This window comes from Oryctolagus cuniculus, chromosome 6 (genome assembly GCF_051225735.1).
Source record: "Oryctolagus cuniculus isolate XC-2025 breed Fujian yellow rabbit chromosome 6, ASM5122573v1, whole genome shotgun sequence".
NCBI lineage: Eukaryota > Metazoa > Chordata > Mammalia > Lagomorpha > Leporidae > Oryctolagus > Oryctolagus cuniculus.
This window is the reverse complement of record NC_142872.1, coordinates 49,663,950-49,688,654: the sequence shown is the minus strand read 5'-3', so window position 1 is coordinate 49,688,654 and position 24,705 is coordinate 49,663,950. Positions and strand designations below refer to the sequence as shown.

Sequence of the window (24,705 nt, the reverse complement as noted above, 5' to 3'; positions counted from 1 at the left end):
ACTGAAAAATAGTGAATGTTGGTGTTTGTACCCAAGTCTGAAGGACTGAATGATTCCCCAAGACATGTTCTTTTCCTCCCCTGCTGAACCAGGAAAAGAGGTTTAACAGTCACACTTGTTGTTATGTATTGTTTGTTTTTACTACTATATTGTTTCTTTTGAGGCTGCATTTAAAGAATAATGAAAATTAAATAAAGTAATTAAAATTTGAAGCTGCATATTCATGAAATGAAGGTGGTACTGAAACTTCTCAGATGTGCTGGCTGTGGGCTCTGGGCTCTCATTGTTCTGTGCTGACTGGAATAAAGCACTAACTCGTAGGGAGCTCTGGTTTGGGCTTGGGTAGTTACCTTTGTAGCCTCTAACTCTCTTTCTGTGTCACTAAGGTGAATCACTTAGTTTCCCAGAGGCTTATTTCCCTCATTTATAAAACTACATGTTGTATCAAGGGCTTAATGTCATCCCTTAAGCCAGATATAACTCATGGAAGCATATTATTTGAACAGCACTTTTAAAAAAAATTGCTATTTTGGGGCTGGCACTGTGGCATGTTGCAGTTGATTTCTCAACAATGTTGTAGTGGATTCCTTGCTGAGAGGAGGAGCTTGGTGGGGGCAAGAGGCACAGAGTCACCACACAGACCCCAGGAGTTGGGTGAAAGCAGGCTTGAGGCAAGCAGCCTGCAGACTCATTTATTTCAGTTAGTACAACAGCTTATATAGCCAAGACCAGCCAATCTGGTCAAGGGGCAGTCTATGCCCCAACCAATCACAGCCTGTTGCCAGGCAGTTTCCAAAGCCATCCAATCACAGCCTGTTGCCAGGCAAGCTCCGTTGCCAGGTGGGATTCAAAGTCATTCCTGAGTAACTGACGCTTGCTTGCCAGTGGCCATCTTGGCTTGGCCTTCTCGTTCCACCACAGTGGCATACTGGGTAAAGCTGCTGCATGCAGAGCCGGCATCCCATATGGGCACTGGTTCAATTCCTGGCTGTTCCACTTCCAATCCAGCTCTCTGCCATGGCCTGGAAAAGCAGTGCAAGATGGCCAAAGTCCTTAGGCCCCTGCACCTGCATGGGAGACTCACAGGAAGCTCCTGGCTTTGCATTGGTGCAGCTCCAGCAGTTGCAGCCATCTGGGGAGTGAACCAGTGGATGAAGACCTCTCTCTCTGTCTCTCTGCCTCTGTCTCTCTCTTTGTAATTCAGACTTTCAAATAAATAAATCTTTTTAAAAATATGCTATTTTATTTTAAAGTTTTATTTTCTTAAAAATTTTAGTGATCAGAAGAATCACAGGGCCTTGTTTCCTACAAAGCAACAACAAGCTAAGGCTTTAAGTTGATGCATTGTGTAGGTATTGTATGTGTTCTCCGTTTCACCACAATCCACACTATTCCTTATTATCTTGTGTTGAACCTTCTTCTCATACTACTGAGGCCATAACTGTGAACATCGAGGCATCTGAGTTTGTGACTCATTGATTGAACTGAAGTATCTTACAACTTTAGGTCTCTGTTATGTATTTTATTATAATCATGGTGTGCAATTCTTGAAGGTTGAAATATAACTAGTTAGCATAGAACTTTTTTTTTTTTTTTTTTTTTTTTTTTTTTTTTTTTTTTGACAGGCAGAGTGGACAGTGAGAGAGAGAGACAGAGAGAAAGGTCTTCCTTTGCCGCTGGTTCACCCTCCAATGGCCGCCGCTGCAGCCGGCGCACCGCGCTGATCCTGGCAGGAGCCAGGAGCCAGGTGCTTTTCCTGGTCTCCCATGGGGTGCAGGGCCCAAGCACCTGGGCCATCCTCCACTGCACTCCCTGGCCATAGCAGAGAGCTGGCCTGGAAGAGGGGCAACCGGGACAGAATCCGGCGCCCCAACCGGGACTAGAACCCGGTGTGCCGGCGCCGCAAGGTGGAGGATTAGCCTATTGAGCCACGGCGCCGGCTCTAGCATAGAACTTTTAAAGGTCAGTCATAGACTGTCTTCCTCCACCTTTCGCCAGGCTCACATCTCAGCTAATTTGCTTGCACTCAGGTTGCACTCTTCATTTTATCAATATTTTCTGGCTCATATTCTCAACACTGCTCCATGGTGACTGGGAAACTCTCCAGCTACACATTTATAGATCATTTTCTTGGCAGTGACTGTTTCAGATTCCAATCACATTCCATGTTGGGGATCTTATAACACACACTACTGGTACTTAACACATGATACCTAATAATAACAAATATAAATTAAAATATATTATTTTATATGTACAGCTAAAATATGTAGGCATGCTTATTCTGTGCGAAACTATTTCTAGGCATTGTTTTATTTCTTACATCCATATTCAGTAGCAGATGTTGTTGTGGTGGTCTTATTATTAAAACTGAGGCTCAAAGAAATCATATAATGTATCTGCTATTACAAAGCCAACGTCATCCTAGGTCAGTTTCTTAAGGTTAAAGACCATAATTATTAAGCACCATATGGAATGAAGGCTCTCTATGAATAATCCATTTTGATAAACTCATTTATTGTTATTTTACCACACTTTAGGTTTTAAGGTTTTAAATTTGGCCTAGTAGTTAAGACATAAGTTAAGATGCCTACATACCATATCAAGTCCCTAAATTCAGTGTCTGCTTCTGGACCATGACTCCAGATCTCTGCTAATTAAGACCTTGGAAGTCAGCTTTGATGATTCAGCAATTCGGTTCCTGTGACATATGTGGGAGATCTTGACTGAACTCTGAGTTTCAGCCTGGCTCAGTCCTGGGCAGTGCGGGCATTTGGGGAATGAACAAGCAAATAGAAACTCTCTCTCTCTCTCTCTCTCCCTCTCTCCCTCTCTCCCTCTCTCCCTCTCTCCCTCTCTCTCTCTCTCTCTGTCTCTCACTCTTTCAGAAAAATGAAATTTTAAAATACTTTAAATAAATGTATATCTGATCAAATTCAATATTTAATACTCACTTTAACTTTTTAATTGGTAGAGAGTAAAACTGGTTACCAGGGATTATTATAGCAGAGGAAATGCAGAGAGAGCATATACAAAGTAACAGATGAATAGGATGAGCAAGCCTGGAGATCTAGGGTACAAGGTGAGGTCTATTTAATAACACTGTATTTCATTAGGGATTTTTGGTAAGTCAGTAGGATTTAGCTGTTCTTGTCACACACATCCAAAAGTAGCTATGTAAGATGATGTTAATTTAACTACAGTCACCATTTTGCTGTCTGTATCTCATATAATTTTGTAATCCTCAAATCCACACAATAACATGTTTTTTTTTTTTTTTTTAAACTGGAAGCTATTAGCATGTGTCTGTTGTGCTTCTCTCAGGAAGGGCATACATTTGGTAATTATGAGTCCGTCTTTTTTTCCCTCTGAGGTAGGTAGACAGAGTCTGATGTATTTTGAGGTGGGATGGGAGGGTTGCAGAAAATCAGGGATGCTGTTGGAAAGGCAATGGGAAATCAGTTGTGTCGCAGTGGGGCAATGGATCTTAATCACTTAAAAATAATTGCCTCGGAAAGAGTGACTCATTAGCAGCATTGTCGTGTTTCACCACCATGAATGCCTCAACTAATGTGAACAGAGCATGAAAATTATAACCACTACGGCATGCTGCACCCAGCGCTCTGAAGATGCTCCTAAACCATCTTGTTAATAATTACCTGACAGAACGCTATCCATAACTAGCTCTTGTTGTCATTAAGCATGTGTTGAAATACTTTAATGTTTATAGGCTATATTAGAACCTTTTAGATATGTAATTACATTTAGCAACCTCTAAAGTTAGTGTCTGTTTTATTAAGCTAAAATCCATTACAAGCCAAATTAGCAGAGGTGTGCTGAGACTGCAAACGATTTAGGCATTTGCTTCAGCTGCTGGAAATGAAAGATAGAAGCTGCTTTAGTGAACCAGAAAGTACAGACTGTCACTGAGACCATCCTTGCACTGTGAATAGCCTCCCCCCACCCACTTCAAGAATAGATGAGCTATTCTTTACACATCATCTCCAGAAAGGGAAATGTACCATCTACCCTGGAGAGCCATTTCTTTATTTTACAGCCTTCACAATCAGCCCAGTCATCTTTCTGTTTAACCTAAACCCTCCATGTCCTTCAGGCTAGGATTTATAACCAACGTTTTCTGTTTGGTCCGCAGCAGAAAATGTGAATATTGTCAATCTCTGGAGCTCTCCGTATAGATGGAGGCTGTTATTACACCTCTCACTCTTCTCCTCCTTCTCCACTTCCAACAACAGAGCTCTTCCAGCCATTGGTTAAGCAATAATTGACAGATTTTAATATCCATTAATTTTTTACTGAATTATGAAGCCATTATGATTTTTTTCATTTCAGAAAAAGAGAAACAGACTCACAGAGATAACGAAAAAAAATAAAAATACAGAGAGCAGAATAGGGGATTTAGGAAAATATTCATACCGCAGCTACTTTTTAACTTGGTTGCCCATCCTTTAATTCTTTCAATGCTATTCCCATTCCTCTGAATCAAATGAAATAATCCATATGGAACCAGTGTCTCATGCCTTTTATCTTCTGATATATGCTATGATCAGTTTTCATTTTTAATCCCATGTGCCTTTTCACTGATGTGCATAAAATTTTAGTGATTATTCTGCGTCATGTATCATTTTCAACATAAGTATTCACTATTTTTTGTTGAGCCTTTTCTATTTCTTTGAAATCCTTCTTTATTTTTTAAAGATTTATTTATTGAAAGGCAGTGTTACATAGAGAGGCAAAGAGAGAGAGAAACAGAAAACTCATTTGTTTGTTCACTCTGCAAGTACCCTCAACAGACAAATAGCCAGGGGTCAGGAGCCAGGAACTCATCTGAGACTCCCGTGTGGGTGGCAGGGACCCAAGTATCTTAGCCGTCACCTGCTGCCTCCCAGGATGTGCTTTAGCAGGAAGATTGAATGGAGCACAGAGCAAGGACTCAAACACTGGCGCTCAAATATGAGGTACAGGTGTCCCCACCAAACACTCTCCCCCACTCTTGTGTTTTTAAATAACCCCATGTTACAGATGAATTTTTAAAAGAACTTTTAAATGAAACATTTTTTCTGACCTCTAAATTTCTGTTTTGTTTTAATCAGTCTTTAGTTGCAAGGGGCTCTGTCAATTTCCATTTTTAATTGCCGTGACCTGCATGCACTCCTCACGACCTACTTCAAAACTCCATCCTATGGTAAGGAAAGAAAAGCTTCTCAAGAAATGAAATGATTTCCAGAAATTAGAAGACAGTTACAGTTACAGCGTTGGGGTGAAGTTCTCAGGGTCACATGCCAATAGAATTGTGATTAAATCATTATCCGAAGTTCAGAAGGATCTTTTGCAAAATGGCAGCTCCTCTTTCAAAGTCGGCCTAAGTGATATAGGAAAAAGCAAAATCGGAGCTGAGTCTGGTACTCTCATTCTCATGTCTGCTGCTGGTGACCTTTCTGCATTCGTGTGTGTGTGTGTGTGTGTGTGTCAGTGTGTGAGGGTAGTTTACCAAACATTAACTTATCTCCCTTTTCTTGCTATTACAAGTCTTGTAGTGATGAAAATTCATGTCATACTTTTTGGTCTTTTTTTTTCCTGATTGCCTTCCATGAATAAATTACTAAAATTACTGGATCAACGTGGGAAATGCTCTTGATAATCCCAAAACCCCTTCTAAAGGTTAGGCCTTTTCTTGCCAGCAATTATGAGATTCCCTGTTTATCTGTATCTTCATCGTTTATTACATTTGGAAAAGTATTAACAGTTTGGAAATCAGAAGATGATAATATCACATTGTTCCCATGGAAAATGTAGGCTATTGTCTCAGTGTACGCAATATGTCAATATCAGTTACTGATGTATTTAAAAATTATTAAATAAAATTTGAAACCACAAAATAGTGAAATATTTATCAAATCCCAGTGAGAATTATTTCCACATGTAAAGACAATTTAACAAAAATATATCATTTTGATTATAACAAAATATGAAAACCTCTAATGAATCACTAAGAAAAAAAATACTCCTCAGACAAAAACTGCAAGGAACATGAATAAATAATTTACAATTAAAGACATTCAAAGTACTGTTAAATATAGGAAAAAATGTCTGATAATCATAGCTTTGCAAAGATGGAACAGTTTTCTTCCAAAATGAATGAATTCCAAATCACTGGAAAGATTCGTTAGAATAATAATTATAGAGATCTTGCAGAAGGAATTCAGTCACCAGAAAGATATCTGAGGCCAGCGCCGCGGCTCACTAGGCTAATCCTCTGCCTTGCGGCACCGGCACACTGGGTTCTAGTCCCGGTTGGGGCGCCAGATTCTTTCCCGGTTGCCCCTCTTCCAGGCCAACTCTCTGCTGTGGCCCGGGAGTGCACTTGGGCCCTGTACCCCATGGGAGACCAGGAGAAGCACCTGGCTCCTGCCTTCGGATCAGCGTGATGCGCCGGCCACGGCAGCCATTGGAGGGTGAACCAACGACACAGGAAGACCTTTCTCTCTGTCTCTCTCTCTCACTGTCCACTCTGCCTGTCAAAAAAAAAAAAAAAAAAAGATATCTGATAGATATCATGTAATTACCTTTCTACTCTGAGAATGCATACTAGAATGGTGATATTTCCGCCAACACTTAATTGGCATATGGAGTTCCTTTGACATGCTTACATTTGACAGTTCTACTAACCAACAGTTCCAATTTATGCAATGTTAATGTCCCATTTCTTTATCAGATGTTGTCATAGAGCAAAACTGATGGAAACGTGCAAACAGGGCAAACTGTCTTAACAACGTTTTTCAAAACGAAAGTAATACACATTCATCACTGAAAAAGTGAAAGTACATGGGATTGGTGCTGAGGTGTAATGGGTTTAGCCACTGCCTGCAGTGCCAGCTGCATCCCTTATGGGCACCAGTTTGAGTCCCAGCTGCTCCTGTTCTGATCTGCCTTCCTGCTAATGTTCATGGGAAAGCAGCAGAAGGCGGCCCAAGTGCTTGGACCCTTGCACCCATGTGGGAGACCTGGATGAAGCTCCTTGCTCCTGGCTTTGGCCTGGCCCAGGCCTGGCTGTTGTGGCCATTTGAGGAGTGAACCAGCAGATGAAAGATCTCTCTCTTCCTCTCTCTCTCTTTCTCTCTGTAACGCTACCTTTCAAATAAATAAATAAAGCTTAAAAAAGTGACAGTATGGAAAATATTAAAAAATAAAATAATTATTTTTATAGCATATTCAAGTATACTTACAATTATGTGAAAATATTTACACAATATATATTTTAAGTAAATCTGATCATACTTCACAAATTGCCAACATAAATATATATATATATTTATTTATTTATTTCTCATCAAGAAAACTTTCTCATGGTCTCAAGCTTTCTATTCAAAATACATATTTTTAAAGATTTATTTATTTATTTAAAGGCAGCATTACAGAGAGTGGAAGAGAAAGAGAAAGGCATCTTCCATCTACTTATTCACTCCCCAAATGACTGCAATGGCCAGAGCCGGGCCAAGAGGAAGGCAGGAGCCAAGAACTCCATCCAGGTATCCCATGTGGGTGTCAGGGGCCCAAGGACTTGGGCCTTCCTCCTTTCCCAGATGCATTAGCAGGGAACTGGATTGATAGCAGTTAGAACTCCAATGGGCGATTCTGTACGCTGTTGGCATCACAGACAGTGGCTTAACCTGGTATAACACTACACTGGCCCTTTTCAAAGTATTTGTATTATCTTATGTGACTAGATCACAGTTTACTTAAACATTGCCGGATATAAAAGAGGCTTCAAAAAGTTCATGGAAAATTGAATTAATGCACATTTATTTTATTGCAAAAAGATTTTGAAATTCATGCATTTTTTATAACACCCGTTTTCCATTAACTCTTGAAAAACCTTCCTGTGTGGATTTCAGAATTTTTGTATCTAAATAAGTATCTTTGAATTTTATTTCCATGAAACTTTTAAATTTCCCTTTCATTAGATGTATAAAACACTTCCATTAAATACTGTTGGGTTTATGGTATATAGAATGTTTTCATTTTTACTCAATTATAAATAAAGTTGTGCTTATCACCCTTGTGCTGTGGTTTTGTAATATCTTGTTTTGTAATTAATTTTTTAAAGTGGAATTTCAGGAGCCAGTTTTGCATATTTAGTGAGTCTTGATTAATGCCATCAGATTGCCTTCCAGAAAGTCTGTACTGATTTCCCTACAGGGTGTGCAGCAGGACCTGTTGTCCTGCAGAATCTGGTGCATTAGATACCAGAATTTCTTCATTTTCTTACTGATTACATAGGCAGTAACTGACATAATTTAATTTGCACCTCTGATGCAAATTTGGGGTTTCTGAGAGTGTAACACATTTTCCTACATATTTACTGCCAATCGTTTGCAAGAAGCTTAATGCTTATGTAGAAAAAATAATTACGGAGATAGAAATCTGTTGCCATTTATTGATCCAAGTGGTAGAAAGACCTGAGACTTGGCCTTTGTGGATTGTGTTGGTGTCAGAAAAGCATTCTGTTTCCAGTGTGTGATGAGAGGCAGCTTTGAGTAATTTTTATTTTTTGGAATAACAGCAGCAGTAACAGCAGAAGTAAATTTATTTCACGTTCGTGGTTAAGGTTATCACAGTTGCAGCCATGTGTGCTACAGGGAAAATATGTGTGATTTTATGTTAGAGGCTGATCAATCACAAAGTATGTTGTCCACTGAATTCCTCAAGTGTTCTGCGGCGAGAGAGAGCAAGAATAAAGAAATGAGATATATTTTTCTTTCAGTCCTATGGTGCTGCCTTCTCTGAGAAGGCTTGTGGGTATGTGGTGGTGGAGATGGGAGGTGGTTTAAAGGCCATATTGGTCCCTTGTGGGTCTCTCTAATGACAGCAGTCCTGCCAGAGCTCCCGTATTAATGTGGCTGAGGCCCCACTGATTTTACATCTTGCATCACAGTTCAGCATCTTTCTTCATCCAGTCCCTTCGCTCCCTTCCTCTCACAGCTGATGATTCTTAATAAACAGCTTTTGCAATAAACAGGGTTTGCATCTGCACAGTTCAGACTTAGACAGATATTGAGTCTGCTGGGGCAGACAGAAAATAACTATTAAGCAAATATATACACAGGATAATTTCATGTAGTGACAAATATGAAGAAAATAAAATTGGAGAGGCTGTGCCCAGTGTTACGGGTGGAAGGACTACTATTGCTAGGGCTGTGAGGGCTGTGTAGGAGGGCTTCTTAGGTGGGCTAGCATGAGCCAAGAGCAGAATGATAAAGAGGATGTAGTTCATTTAAGAACCTTTGTTCCTTCTTCCCTCAATACCCCAAGTCAAAAGATCCAGGAATGCAGTTTCTTTTGTACAATGTAACTGGGAGAACCTCGTGTTTTAAATACATTTCTATAATGCACTCTATCAGCCAGAGACCTGACAGGAAACAGATGGCACACTGCAAATGGGATAATTTGAGGAGAGTACAGTAAAAGGGCTTTTTGACAAAGAGAGAAACAACACCCTCTCCCTCCCTGAAGCAGATCAGCAGGATTCCCTCAGTTCCTGGGTTTTCCAGTCTTGAAAGGGAGACTAGGAAATGTACAGGGGACTGTGGACATGGAGGTTGCAAGGAAGGGAATCAGGGGAGCAATCCCCAATCTGATTTTCTCCCACTGCCCCCAGCCACTCCCTACCTGCCCAGACTCCTGCTGTGCTCTCATCGGCCTAATTCACCCAGATGCCAAGGACTCAGGCAGCCAGCTTGGGAAGTCAAATAGCCCAGTCCTAAGAGACAAAAAGCTTGGTGGTGAAAAGTAGTAGGCAGAACTGGAGTAGGTCTAAGAGTCAAAGGGATCACACAAACAAGACTAGTGTCTGTGAATACTAACTGGTAGAATAAAAAAGGGAGAGAACAATCCAACATGGGAAGTGGGATACACAGCAGACTCTTAGAATGGCAGATGTCCTAAACAGCACTCTGGTCTCAGAATCAGCCCTTAAGGCACTTGGATCTGGCTGAAGAGCCCATGAGAGTATTTCAGGCATGGAAAGCCAAGACACTCTGGGGAAAAAAAAAAAAAAAAAAAAAAAAAAAACACCTAAATGAAAGATCTCTGCAAGAGAGAAGATCCCAGTGGAAAGAACGGGGCCATCAAAGAAGGAGGTACCTTTCTCTGAAGGGAGGAGAGAACTTACACTTTGATTATGTCCTTGTCTAAATAAGATCGAAGTCAGCGAACTCAAGAGGCTTCCATAGCCTTGGAAACTCATGACTAGAGCCTAGAGAGATTTCTGACGCCATAAAGAAGAGTGTCAAATTGTTAAGTCAACAACAGGAGTCACTGTGTACTTACTCCTCATGTGGGATCTCTGTCCTTAATGTGTTGCCCAATGTGAATTAATGCTATAACAAGTACTCAAATAGTATTTTACACTTTATGTTCTGTGTGGGTGCAAACTGATGAAATCTTTACTTAATATATACTAAACTGATCTTCTGTATATAAAGATAATTGAAAATGAATCTTGATGTGAATGGAATAGGAGAGGGAGTGGGAGATGGGAGGGATGTGGATGGGAGGGAAGTTATGGGGGGGGGAAGCCATTGTAATCCATAAACTGTACTTTGGAAAATTATATTTACTAAATAAAAGTTAAAAAAAAAGAACTGGAGTAAAGGAAGGTATCCAGCTTGTGTAGTTTATATTTTAAATTTGGAAGAAGCAAAAAGAATTCAGTAGAAATTGTCAATTGATTCCTGGCTACTGTGAATCAACCTCTGTGAGCTGCTTTTGAAAATATTTGTTTAGGCCGGCGCCGTGGCTCAATAGGCTAATCCTCCACCTTGCGGCACCGGCACACCGGGTTCTAGTCCCGGTCGGGGCGCCGGATTCTGTCCCGGTTGCCCCTCTTCCAGGCCAGCTCTCTGCTATGGCCAGGGAGTGCAGTGGAGGATGGCCCAGGTGCTTGGGCCCTGCACCCCATGGGAGACCAGGAAAAGCACCTGGATCCTGGCTCCTGCCATCGGATCAGCGCGGTGCGCCGGCTGCAGCGGCGGCCATTGGAGGGTGAACCAACGGCAAAAGGAAGACCTTTCTCTCTCTGTCTCTCTCTCTCACTGTCCACTCTGCCTGTCAAAAAAAAAAAAAAAAAAAAAAAAAAATCTTTAAAAAAAAAAAAAAAGAAAGAAAATATTTGTTTAAACAATTACAAGACCAAGTTAAAACTGGTGAATGTATCCTGAAATGTCATGACTACATTGTATGTGGGGTTTTTTTTTGGTTTGTTTATGATTTATTTATTTACTTGCGAGGCAGAGTCACAGAGAGACAGAGGAAGAGACAGAGACAGAGGTCTTCAATCCGCTGGTTCTTTCCCTGAATGGCTGAAATGACTAGAGCTGGGTTGATCTGAAGCCAGGATCTATGAGCTTCCTCCGTGTATCCCACACAGGTGCAGGGACCCAAGCACTTGGCTCATCCTCCACTGCTTTTCTAGGCCATTAGCAGAGAGTTGGATCAGAAGTAGAGCAGCTTTTCTCTCTCTATCTCTCTCTCTCACTGTCCACTCTGCCTGTCAAAATAAAAATAAAAATAAAAATAAATAAATAAAGGCCGGTGCCTCGGCTCAATAGGCTAATCCTCCACCTTGCGGCGCCAGCACACCGGGTTCTAGTCCCAGTTGGGGCGCCGGATTCTGTCCCGGTTGCCCCTCTTCCAGGCCAGCTCTCTGCTGTGGCCCGGGAGTGCAGTGGAGGATGGCCCAAGTGCTTGGGCCCTGCACCCCATGGAAGACCAAGATAAGTATCTGGCTCCTGCCTTTGGATCAGCGCGGTGCGCCAGCCGCAGCGCACAGGCCGCAGCGGCCATTAGAGGGTGAACCAATGGCAAAGGAAGACCTTTCTCTCTGTCTCTCTCTCTCACTGTCCACTCTGCCTGTCAAAAAAAAAAAAAAAAAAAAAAAAGTAGAGCAGCTGGGAATCGAAATTGTGTCCATAGGGGATGCCAGCGCTACAGGCAGATGCTCAGTGTACTAAGCCACAGCGCCTGCCCCTACATTGTGTGCTTTAATAAATGCAATGAAAAACTATCCAGAATGTTGAAATAATGTTTTAATTATGAAAAAATAATTCTAATCACTTTTTTACAAAATAAGACAATCTTAATATATATGTCATTCTAGTCTGTAAGAGGCTGTGGTTTAGTTAAATCTCTTCTTATGATCTAACGTCAGATTGAAGTCATAAGGTAATAATCACAATTTAAAACAATCACTTTTTCCTCAGAGACTCAGACTTACTTTTTGAAGGCATAATTTAGAAAAGAGGATATTTCTCCTGAGATGAGCATAGGATTTTAAGATGAGAATATTAAGAATGTAATATGGGGAAGTGTGGTAGAGACTGACAACAAGAGTAACAAAGGCTTTGGCTAATATGTCTATCTATCAATGTTTTTGATTGAGTAGGATTTACATGATCACAAAGTAAGTTTTAGTTAGACAGTGCCGTTGGAGTCCATAGGTGTGCTATTTAAGAAAATGTCTTTCTTAAGAGTGCCCCCGTTGGTAGCAGAAACCTGGGTAGCCCTTTAATGGTCACAGTATCTTTGCTGAGGATAAGATTCCAGCAAATCAGAGTCACAGAAGGCCAAACAGCTGCGGCAGAGTACAAATAGCTCTAATCTGAAATGCATGATTTATCAAATGGGAACATGATTGCTAGCAATCTTACTTTTTTTGGGTGATTACAAAGTTGAGTATAGTGGTGCATGTGACTCTATGTAAGGACTTTTAAAGAGCTTTTAAAAACAATTATGCATGAGTCTTGGAGATTTTAATTTAAGCAGAAGTCCTCTGTGGAGGTAAATCAAGAGGATAGAATGGTGAAAATACCGAGGGAGACCTTCAATCAGGGGAGAATATTAAGTGGGACTCCTCGGGGAGAGGCCTGTATTTGCTTGTCTGGGGTGGGCTAATCTACATAATTGACTAAAACAGAATAAGCAGCTGTGAAATACAGCATTTGAATGTGTGGGTAAAACAAAATTACAAATATACAAGGTCGTAGACGTGTAATGTGTTTTCATGGGATTATAGAATTTCTATGCTTGAGATATAAGGAATTGTCCCGTCCTTCAGAGGAGCAACATGACTCTGTCAAGGTCAACCAGCTAGATAGATTTCTTACAGCTGTTAAGGAGGTGGATTTTAGATTAACCATCCTAGGTTCAAATCCCCTCTCTTCTATGACCTGTATGACTTTATGGGAAAATCACTCTTCTTTGCTGTGCCTCAAATTCATTATCTATAAAATAGAAATAATACCAGGACTTACCTCAAATGAAGTCCGTTGTATTTTGGTAACACCTGATGATATCTAAAACTTTGTTAGAGATGGGTTAATTTTAGGTTTTTTTTTTTTTTAAGATTTATTTTATTTATTTGAAAGACAGAGTTACAGAGAGAGGTCTTCCATCTGCTGTTCACTCCCCAGATGGCTGCAACGGCCAGAGCTGTGCCGATCCGAAGCCAGGAGCCAGGAGCCAGGAGTTTCTTTCGGGTTTTCCACGTGGGTGTAGGGGCCCAGGCACTTGGGCCATCCTCTACTGCTTTCCCAGGCCATAGCAGAGAGCTGTATCGGAAGAGGAGCAGCCAGGACTAGAACTGGCACCCATATGGGATGCCGGCGCTTCAGGCCAGGGCTTTAACCCGCTGCGCCACAGCACTAGCCCCTAATATTAGGTTTGTTTGTGGCTAGTGAGAGTGTTGAAGCAGAGTCACTCAATTCCTACAGCAACATTCTACCTTCTCTACCATAAGAGCATATTACAGGAGAGGGATATGTGACAGATTCGTTTCCCAACCCACATGGTCATGAGACAGAAAAACATCAGAACTTCTTGGAGAATATGGAAGCAAAATTTTTTTTAAGGATCTTTAGGGGAAGAGACTCAGATAAGCCCTTTAGGATTTTTAAAAATTTGAGTTCATACTTTCATGCTTAAATGCAATATTTGGAACTTACTCCCACCCCTAGCTAAAAATGTTAACTTTGTATTATAACCTACAAAAATAAATTTTCTTTGGTAATTGACCTTAACAAATTAATCTTTGTCTAAGGTGATGCTAAATAATGTGAGAAGATTCTTTCAACTTCTCTAAGTTGTGCTTTTAAGTAAATGAACATTTTGAGTAAAATGAAAGTGTGCTGTGGATTACAAAAATATGTTTTGAATATAGTTGAGGATAAGGCATCTTATTTTTAACATGAAAAGATGTTGCAAAACAAATTTTTCTTGTGGAATAATTTGAATGATTACCTAGATAAAGGACTCAAACAAAGTAGAAATTAACAGTCACATTCTAGGGACAGATAAGCAGCCTGGTGGTTAAGTTATCAGTTACGACACTCACATTCCATATCAAATTGCCTGGGTTAAATTTCTGATCCTAGCTTTCTGCTAATGCACTCCCAGGGAGGCACCGGGTGATAGTTCAAGTCTTTGGGTCTCTGCAACTCAAAGGGGGACCAGGATGGAATTCCCAGCGCCTGGCTTCAACCTGGCTCAGTCTTGGCTGTTGCAGGAATCTAGGGAGTGACCCAGTGGATGAAATTACTTTTCTGGCCCTCTGGTGCTCTCTCCTTCTCTCTCAAACACATTTTTCTAAACTTTTATATATTTTTATTTATTTGAAAGGCATAGAGAGGCACAGAGAGATCATCTATCCCTGATTCACTCCTCAAATGTCCACAGCTCAAGCTGTGTGAGACCAAGGCAGGAGCTCATGACTCAGTCTGAGTCTCAGATATGGGTGGTAAGAACCCCAGTACTTGAGCCATCACCTGCTGGTTCCCAGGTTGCGCATTAGCAGGAAGCACAATTGGCACTCAGACCTAGGCATTCTGATACGCTTCGTAGTAACCACAACACCAAATGCCCACCCCAATAAATACACATTTTTTAGGAAAAAATATTTAAAAGTCACTTTCTTGTGACCTCTGGCTGAAATTCTTACAAAGTTATCATGTGTTTAAGCATATATTTGACCCAATTCTAGCTCCTGAAGTGCCATTTAAAGTGTCTGCTGAAAGCTTTTAAGTGTGTCACTTTGATTATGATTATGAAATTTTTTCATATTGGCTGAGGGGTGAATGTATCCAGTATTTAATAACCACTTTGGTTATATCAAAACTTGAAGTGCTATGACAGCATTATCAAATCTAATCTCAGGTAATGAAACCATAAAACATCTATTAGAGCATTATTACAAAATACTGGCTTAGTTATTACATTTCATGGTATTATAGATGCATTTAATAACTGTTTAGACTCAGCTGGCGCCATGGCTCACTTGGCTAATCCTCTGCCTGCAGCACCGTAACCCCGGGTTCTAGTCCTGGTTGGGGTGCTGGATTCTGTCCTGGTTGCTCCTCTTCCAGTCCAGCTCTCTGTTGTGGCCTGGGAGGGCAGTGGAGGATGGCCCAAGTGCTTGGGCCCTCACCCGCCTGGGAGACCAGGAGGAAGCACCTGGCTCCTGGCTTCGGATCGGCGCAGCGCCAGCTGTAGCGGCCATTAGGGGAGTGAACCAATGGAAAGAAGACCTTTCTGTCTCTCTCACTGTCTCTCTGTTTCTCTCTCTCACTGTCTAACTCTGCCTGGCCAAAAAAATAAATAAATATTTAGACTGTGTTATATGTTTATTTTTCTTATTTTATGTTAGTATTTTATGACACAAGTCATTTTTGGATATCAGTGCCCAATGACTAAGCAATACGAAGTTTGTTTGAAAGATCTCTTATCCCAGTCACAATATTGGCATTTCACAAAGATGGCCTTCATCATACAATAGAATTCAGTCCTTTGAAAAATATATCCATTTTTAAAAGTTGAGGATTTGCCTAAGGTAAATAGGGTGCATTCGGTAGACATTATTGAGTGTTTCTTTTGATTGAAGACACAGCTGTCTCCATTCATTTCACCATGGTCCTAAAACTTACTCAAGAATGTTGCATAAGGGGTTATTATCTCCATTCTAAAAACTGTAGTAATCGTGTTGAGTTATTTAAAACCCACTAAGGATATTTCTCAGAATTCGGACAGGCATGTTCATGAAAAGCTCGTTAAATATGTTTATTGTATTGACATTCTTGTAGAAATCCAGCCCAAAGAACAGGCTTAAATACTTAATCGCTGGGCTTTTCATAATAAGATTCACTCCAGGGTCACTCTGTAAAAATGATTTTGACTTTCAAATTAATTTGAGTTTTTTTATGTAAGATAATGTAGAGTATTCTTTCAATATCTTTAGTTTGAGAATGTTGATGAATGTAGTTCTCTTTTCTTTGCTTGTCAATATTTTTGTTATTATTATCTTGAGTTAGTGACGTCGCCAGGAAGCGAGCAAAGTGCTGGATAGGTAAATCAGACAAAAATAGATGAGGCTCCTCACCTCACAGGGCTTGGAGGAGATGTGGTTCTCTTGCACATTGTGCTCCAGGTGCATAGTCACATCTGAGGCAATTGCTTAGCGTATTTATTCACTGAGAAACCATTTACCTCCATGTTTATATATCTGCTTTGCTTATAAATATGATGGTTGTTCTATGTTTCTTTTGTATGCAAACATATACTACCAAGTATCCTCTTGTAAAATGAGTGTTTACTGTCTGTACACATCAGTAGCTAGTAATAATTTTAGAAAAATGCAGAACATCTTATGATTTATGAATATCTTCCCATTTTTGTCATCTCACAACAAAGCAGGATGACAAAGTTTTATTTGCAGGAAAACCAGGTGTCAGAGATTACAGGTGACTTGTCTAAGGTGATTCATCCTTGTGCATTCATCAGGACTCAAATGGATGGTATTATCTCTAGAGTTTCCACCTAATTCATCAAAAGTCACCTGCAAAGATTTTGTAAACACTTACTAGAAAATACTTACAATGCTTTTTAGCTTTATGAAATGTAACATACCATTAAAAACACTAAAATACTGGCATGAATATGAATGTTGTGAGAAAAACAGTTTCTTCTACTTTATTTTTTAAACAAGTAAAACTCATTGTTCCTGTGATCACATTAGTCGATTTATTTTCTTGGTGTTCACAGCACTATTTCACAGATATTAGCTGGCTTGAATATGTACCAGCAGAAAGTGAACTGCAACCTTTAATAGCAATTCAAACTTCACTTAATTTACACAGCCAGACCTTCTGTGCTTAAATCTCTCCTTTTTCATGTGTGTTCTAGTAACTTGCATGTCTTTTATAGTCATTCTATCAGATGATGTTACTTTTCTCTATTTCTGTTTTGTATGCCCATCATGCACTTAATTTTATTTGCTTTGAAAATTTCTGTTCTATTCAATACAGGTTTTGGGATGTGAGAATTCAGATTACATCTATATGTCAAAGTAACAAACAAACAAAATACATCAGTATGTTGGGTATTTGACCCAGCTGTTAAGTCATTGCTTGGGAAGTCCACATTCCACATCAGAGTGCTTGGGTTTGAGTTCCTGCTCCGTACCCAATTCCAATTTCCTGTTAATGCACTCTCCAGGAAGTAAAAAATGATGACTCAAGTAGTTAAACACATGCCACCAGCATGGAAGACCTGGATTGAGTTCCCAGATCTAGCTTTGACCTGGCCTATCTCTGGCTGTGTGGGGTGAATAAATGGATGGGAATTCTGTCTCTCTTCTTCTTTTTACTTTCTCTCCCTCTCTCCCTCAAATAAGCAAATAAAAGTTTAATAAAAAAAATCAGTAGACCAGTGAGAAATACAACTATATGTCACGTAGCCAATATGAATTTTATTTTTTAAAGCCTGAATAAAGAATGTGTTGATTTTAATAGAAATTATATATTACATGAATTTAGTAAATTCCATTCAAACATCAATATATCTGTTAATATTTATGTAATATTAAAATATAAATGAATATTTAATTCTTAAACACAGTGTGATTTTAAATTTAAAGAGAAATAATGGAGCAAACTAATTCTGTAAATTAAAAAAGCTTATAGTATAATGAGGAACATCAACTGCTTACCTCTTTACAAATCTGTGCTTTTATCCATTCAACAGAAATTTATTGTCTTAACAATAAATAGAACCAATAATGCACTATTAAACAATCTTCATTGGAAGTAATGGACATTTCCTTAAAATATAAATAAGATAATTTCATATTGTGATAACTGCTTGTAGGAAATAAATAAAAAGGTAAGTTGGAGCATTGGTCTAGGTAGCCACTCTGCATGGACTGCTGGGGAAGGTCTTCTTGGAGGAGGTGACATTAGAACTGCAGGGCCAAAGGGATGGTTCTGTGAAGACCAAGATGAACTACCATCTAGGCAGAGAAACAAATGTAAGGAGTGGAAGAGATGGGACAGCCACACCAGGGATTTGGCACTGGGAAGGAAGAAAGGCACAGGATCTTCAAGGCAGAGCAGGTCACAGCTTGAACTTTGGATTTTAATGGAGAAGCCACCTAAAAAATTTAAGCAGAGAGGTGATACAATCTACTTTGTGATTTTGTGAGGATAATAGTTAGTAGGGAGATCAAGATACGCAGTGACTCGGATGTGACGCAATGGAGACATAGATTCAGAGGGAAGTGGTAGGAATGGAAATGCAATGAGGTAGACGAGCCAAAAAGGACTTATTAAAGAAAGAAAGGAATAGGGTGTACATCAGCTCCAGGATACCCACACAGTGTAAAAAAAAAAAAGAAAATTAACATAGCATAGAACGTAATAAATGAGGCACAAGGTGTTGGCTCCAATACTTGGGTCTCTATCACTCCTGTATGAGATCTGGGAGGAGTTCCTGGCTCCTGACTTCAGGCTAGCCTAGCCCCAGCTGCTGTGGGTGTTCGGAGAGTGAGCCTGCAAATGGGAGATCTCTCTCCATCTCTCTCTTTCATGCACACACACACACATACACACACACATTCTGCCTTTCAGATAAACAAATGAACTTCAGAAACTCAAAGTAGAAGTCAAATGAAAGAGGCAAGAACTGCTTGTGTTAATTATATGCTTCCACCATACAACAGCGAATTGAAACTCTCAAACCTAACTCAGTAATTCTGTAGACTCTGTTCCCTTAAATTACTGCCAGAGCGCCTCTCTAACTGTGGGCTATATCTCCCAACTAGAATCACCTTTTTTCCTCTGTTTCCAGCACAGAGAGTACCTCTCACAGTGGAGGACACCTAAATTTGTCAAATTCAAAATTAGTAATTTATACTCTTAGATTTCTTTGGTAGATATATATTTTTAAAAAACCTACTCTTTGCTAGGCACTCTGTTAGATGCCTTACCACAGTTCGTTAATTACACCTACATTTGATGTATTAAAGAATGAGTGTTCTTTCATGACCTTATGCTGCTTCATTGATCAGAAAACATAATGATGAATCATTTAGAATTATTTGCTTTTGGATTCTAGAAAATTTTGTGTAGAGAGATTAGTGGGGGAAAATATCCTGAAAAAAAAAGACAAAAACAAATTTAAAAGACAGATTATTTTCTCCTTGATAAAATAATAAAGGTGTCAGTGCTCTAAATAAATAGGATGAAACTCTCTTACAATTCATAGGAATATCAAATTATATATAACGGAATGAATCAAGTGCTAGATAAAAGATGCCTATGTGTTGTACAGCATACTCAGCATGTTACGCTGTGTACAGAAAGGTAAAAAATGAAGATTAAGTTCAGATTGAGATTGATAGGTCAACTTTTAGGGTTTTGAGAAAGGAAGTAGAAAATTAATGTGAAAGGAAGAGGAATATTCTAGTGTACTTAGTCACCTGCAATGCTCACAAAATAGAACAGTACCCACCCACTTGCCACGCCTCCATAGCTGTCTGTAAAACATTCTGGAAACATGGGTATGATGGGCATGGCCTATCTAACAAACACTCTCACATGATTTTGGTACAAATAGTTCATGGACTATACTTTGGAAAATAGCAATTTAGTCCAGTCTCTTTATTTTGCACATCAACATAAGATTTGTAAAGGAAAATGGTTATCCAAAGTTACAGTACTATTTTGATAGGGTTTAGGCTAAGACACATTCTCCTAGAAGCCCAGTTTTTCTTCATTACTTGGATTTAAATGGTAAACTCCAGCCGTGGACCTGCTAACACGTATCATTGCTATTTCTCTACCAGAATCACGACCACAGCGGCCTGCATGATGGACCTAAGGCGGTACCCACTGGATGAACAAAACTGCACCTTGGAAATAGAAAGCTGTAAGTCTTTTTTTAGAATCCAGCTGGATGGAGTTTTGCTGTAAGCTTTTCCTTAGACAGACGGCTGGTTCTTGTCTAGACCAAAGCTTGTGCTAGCACCTTGAATTTTGAGGAGTGAGGTACTGGTATCCCTCAGAAATAGTTCAAACTCAGTCTTTTTGCTAGACCTTCGCCAGAAATGTTTATAGAAGAAGTAATCTGGTAATAAAAGATTTCTAAGAATCTGAAAAGAGATGCAGGGCAGTTCTAGGCATGTAAAGTATGGAATTTGTGAAAACAGTTCCAACAGATTTGGAAAAATAGGTGGAGGTGGAAAGTATAACATATTCTAACAGCCTTTGTCTTTCATAAATGAAATTTGTCATTGCAAAATAAATTTACCTATTCATAGGTTTTGGATTAGTCAGTTTTTTTTGTTTGTTTGTTTGTTTTGTGGTTTTTTTTTTTTTTTTTTGGTTTGAGGGACTAAAGTTTATATTTTTGCTGAAGGCTGTATAATGAGCAAGATTAGTACAGGAGCATGTGCACTTACTCCACTACTATGCTGACCTGTTTTGCAATGTGGTTGCTTTTCTAGACTGGTTTTAGTGTCCATATTGATTCAGTCACCTACTCTGTGGAATGGGCTGAATTGCTAATTCCATAACTGATCTCCATTTCAGGGTCCAACACAGAGGTGGTTCACAATGGAAGAACATTTTGAATCTCTCTTTATTTGTCGGTTATTTGCATTGTTTTCATAACTTACCCTACCAAATAATTGTAATTGACAGTTTTATTTCCAACATTTTTAGCAATAAGTAACTGGACAGCTGTTAGTATACGCTTGGCGTTTCTGAGAAATTTTAGCTGTGGCATGCCACATGCATCTGAATAACTGCTCTGAGCAGAAACACAGCACTTATGACACATTGTAGGAATTTTTGCCCATTTCAAAAGATACCATGTAGGGATAATTAAACTTACATACATTTTTGAAGAAACTGTTCACTTCTATTCTAAATCATTATTTTCAATCTAGATCTTTGCCTTACAGGACTTTTTAGTGAAATTGCTTTATTGGATTTCAATGATTAATTTTATGTAAATATCTTTAGGATTACTTGCACGTTCATTTTCTTAACTCATGGTATATGTAGACTGCATAATGTTTTTCTTTAAAGTCTAAATTCTTTGTTACTTTCAAGTTGCTGATGCAAGTTTTATGGTCATAAGTATCTCAATTTTTATTCCAACTTCTTGCCCCCACAGAGATAAGAATTTAAAGCAGAGCCATAAATAGAGCACACAAGTGAGAGCTGGATTTATTTAAAAGAGAGAGAGTGAATATACACTCATGCATGAGTGTGGGCAACCCCATATGGAGAGAGAACCACTGTGAGTGGGCCAGAGAGCATGGGAGGAGAGCAGAGAAGGACACAAAATCAAGGTCCAGAAACCAAAAAGCACCAAAGGGCCACTTGATCTTGTTTCAGTCTCTTATGAGGTGGGAAGTAAATAAGCAAACAGGGTGGAGTTGGGTATATATGAGACTTTCTGGGAGCTTCAAGGCACTTCCATACAGAGCTTTACTTCCACTCGGTCATTATAGTATATCCTCCTTCCTGGTCTCAGATGAGACAGGTACATCATGGCAAAGTAGGCACATGGGATTGACGGTTAAAGGGTGGAATTACAATGCCAGGCTCATATAAATTGTTATTCCAGCTCACCTATTCTTATTTAATCTTCCCACATAGTTCTCCCATATTATAAGAATATTTTGAACAATATATTGTTCCTGTGCAACATGAATGTTAGTGATTAGAACATTTTTCAAGGTAAAATTTTACTGGGCTTTTAAAACACCATAGTTGTATGGAAATGAAGCACATTCACTGATGTTTCTTCATTTGAGCCTTACTCAACCTGCTCAGATAAACAAACAAGGTCTTTTTATTTTGAAGAAGTTGTGCCTAAGGACATAGACAACATCCAGGTGTTTCTTGTTAATAAGGTGTAATTTTGACATGAATATTAAAAATTAACATGATAATCCATTAGCCTTTACATAGCTCATTTCAGTTCATAGTTACTGTATTACAATGAGTTAGATATTAATATTCCCTTCTTTACAGTTAGAGGAACAGCATAAAAAATGATTGGTTCAAGTTCATACAGCCACATAGTGGCACAGTAGCTCTGTTGGTATCTGACTTACCTTAGTAGAGACACTGATATTGGAGGGACAAGGTCAACAGACCTCTGTTCTCATGGAAATAATCTTTTCTTAAGGGAAATTGGCCCTTACTCATATTCAGTGAGACAGAAAATCATTGCTATAGAGAATGAAGTATGGTATTAATAATATGTGTTATATCCAGACCCTGTTATTATGCATAGGAAGTTCATCAGGCATGTTCAAATAAACTTATCATTCTATCTATTAAACAGGTTGTTCTGATTATCCACCTTATTCATTCACTCCATTCCTTTAGGAAAACTCTAGTCATTTGTTCATTCCCATTCTTTCTTTCTGTGGCCTCTTCTCTTCCTTTCCCCCGTCCACACTCCCTTTCTCAACTGCAAATGACATTGCTAAATCTTCAACACCTTGTCCACATGTCAACACTAACTATTGGTTCAGATTCAGAGAGGACAATATAAACTGATTTTAGGCAGCTCAGAGCAGGGAAAATGAAGACTGAGCTCATTTCTTATTCATTCATTTAATAATTTACTCATTCACTAAATATTTATGGAGCACTAATTATTTACCAAGCATTATAATGTACTCTAGAGATAAAATGGTGAGGAATACATCTACCCTCTTCTGTCATAAAGGCCACGGATATGATTTGAATAAATATATATTAATATAAAAAGTGTAATAGTGAGTAGTCCTGCTAAGGTAAAGCAGTTAGATTTATCAGGTCTTAAAGGATGTTTAAAGCAAGGCCTGAAGTAGAGTGCTGAGGATGCTAGAAGATCAGTGAGAATTACTGCTTATTTCATAACTTTTCTTAAATTTAGAGTGATGGAGACTTGGCTAGAACTGATGAGATTTGGAGAATTAAATGGTCTCTATTATATTGATGACTATGTAGACCACAAAAGTTAACTGCCAGAATAGAAAGGAGAAACCCATTCCCAGGTGTTTCCAGTCCTGTATCTTAAACCCTGTCTCTTTTGCCACCGTGTTGCTGTTATCTGCATAGTCAGATAACATGTTGTGTCTACATAGCATTTGTATCTATGGTCTCTACTTTGTCTATGTCTTCTCTTCTCTGTAATGTTGTGTCTACATAGCATTTGTATCTATGGTCTCTACTTTGCCTATGTCTTCTCTTCTCTGTAATTTTCAGTCACTTTGGGAAAGGGACACTGGTATATTTGCTGATTTCTTTTTAGGAAATGTCACCCTGAAAGCACCAGTTAACAAACTTACGCACTAGCCTATATTAACCAAGTTCTTTTGAGCTTTCTTGAAATTGAGGAATGAATTCTAGTTCAGAGATGATGAATTGTCCTGGCTGTGCCAATGCCTTGGAAATCCGATACTGCCAAATATAGTTTAAGACTGTTAATACAAGCAAACATATCTTTCTTTTTACAAATATATAAAATTCAAGTCATGTTATGATGAGGACACAGCATTCTGTTATACTGCAAGGCCACTTAACATGTCACTTCCAGAAATGAAAATAAGGAAAGCAGGAGGAGGCAGTATTATGAACCTTTGAAATGGGAATAGTCAGTTCCATAACGGTTGCTCTGTTAGATTCTGGGCCATCTGATTAATTACAGTGTGGGCTATATGGCCTCGTAGTGATGCCTCCCTCACTCAGAAGAGCAATGCTGCCTGAGACAGCCTTCAACCCTGATTCCAAATTCTGCATGTGGGACATTTGAACTGCTGTCTGAAAGGGAACATGGAATTCATTCAACCAGACCCATTGGTAGCCTGCTCAAGTTATTATCTAATACTGTCTCTCCCGGACCACAATTGGCCTGCCCAGTGTCTCATTCTCAACATTGTTGCTTTGTTGGTTAATCTCAGCCTTAGTGGGATGGACAGATAGTGAGAAGGTACAGAATTTTCTCAGCAGCTGTTTCATGGGCAACTTCACAGGGCTATAGCAGGTGAGCAAACAGCCGTTCAGGCATATCCTTTTAAAAAGATCTAACAACAGCAAAATTCCCACACTCTGAACTTTGCAAGAGCGTCAGAAATCATTCTTGCTGGCCTCTCAAAGTCACTGCTTCCTGAGTCATACTGAGCCTCAGTGCCCTGGTGCATAGAATGGAAATAAAGTTGCCTATCACATGAGGTTGTTGAGGATTAAATAAAATATCGTAGAGAACAAATCTAGTAATTAATAATATTTATTGCTACTTTTGATTACTAAAAATCCCATACTGCTACAGATTTCTACTGGTCTTGAGAGCTAGTAAATC

General features: G+C 39.3%; 1 protein-coding gene across 4 annotated transcripts in view; it reads left to right on the top strand.

Annotated features, from left to right (window-relative positions):
• Positions 1-24,705, top strand: part of GABRB2 (gamma-aminobutyric acid type A receptor subunit beta2) — a 304,599-nt gene that overhangs the window by 140,873 nt on the left and 139,021 nt on the right. For all 4 annotated transcript variants that reach the window (XM_089335044.1, XM_051843578.3, XM_070076397.2 and 1 more), the window contains exon 6: positions 20,186-20,268. In XM_089335044.1, coding sequence (XP_089191170.1) covers positions 20,186-20,268 — 83 coding nt within the window. The remainder of the gene's footprint in view (positions 1-20,185; positions 20,269-24,705) is intronic.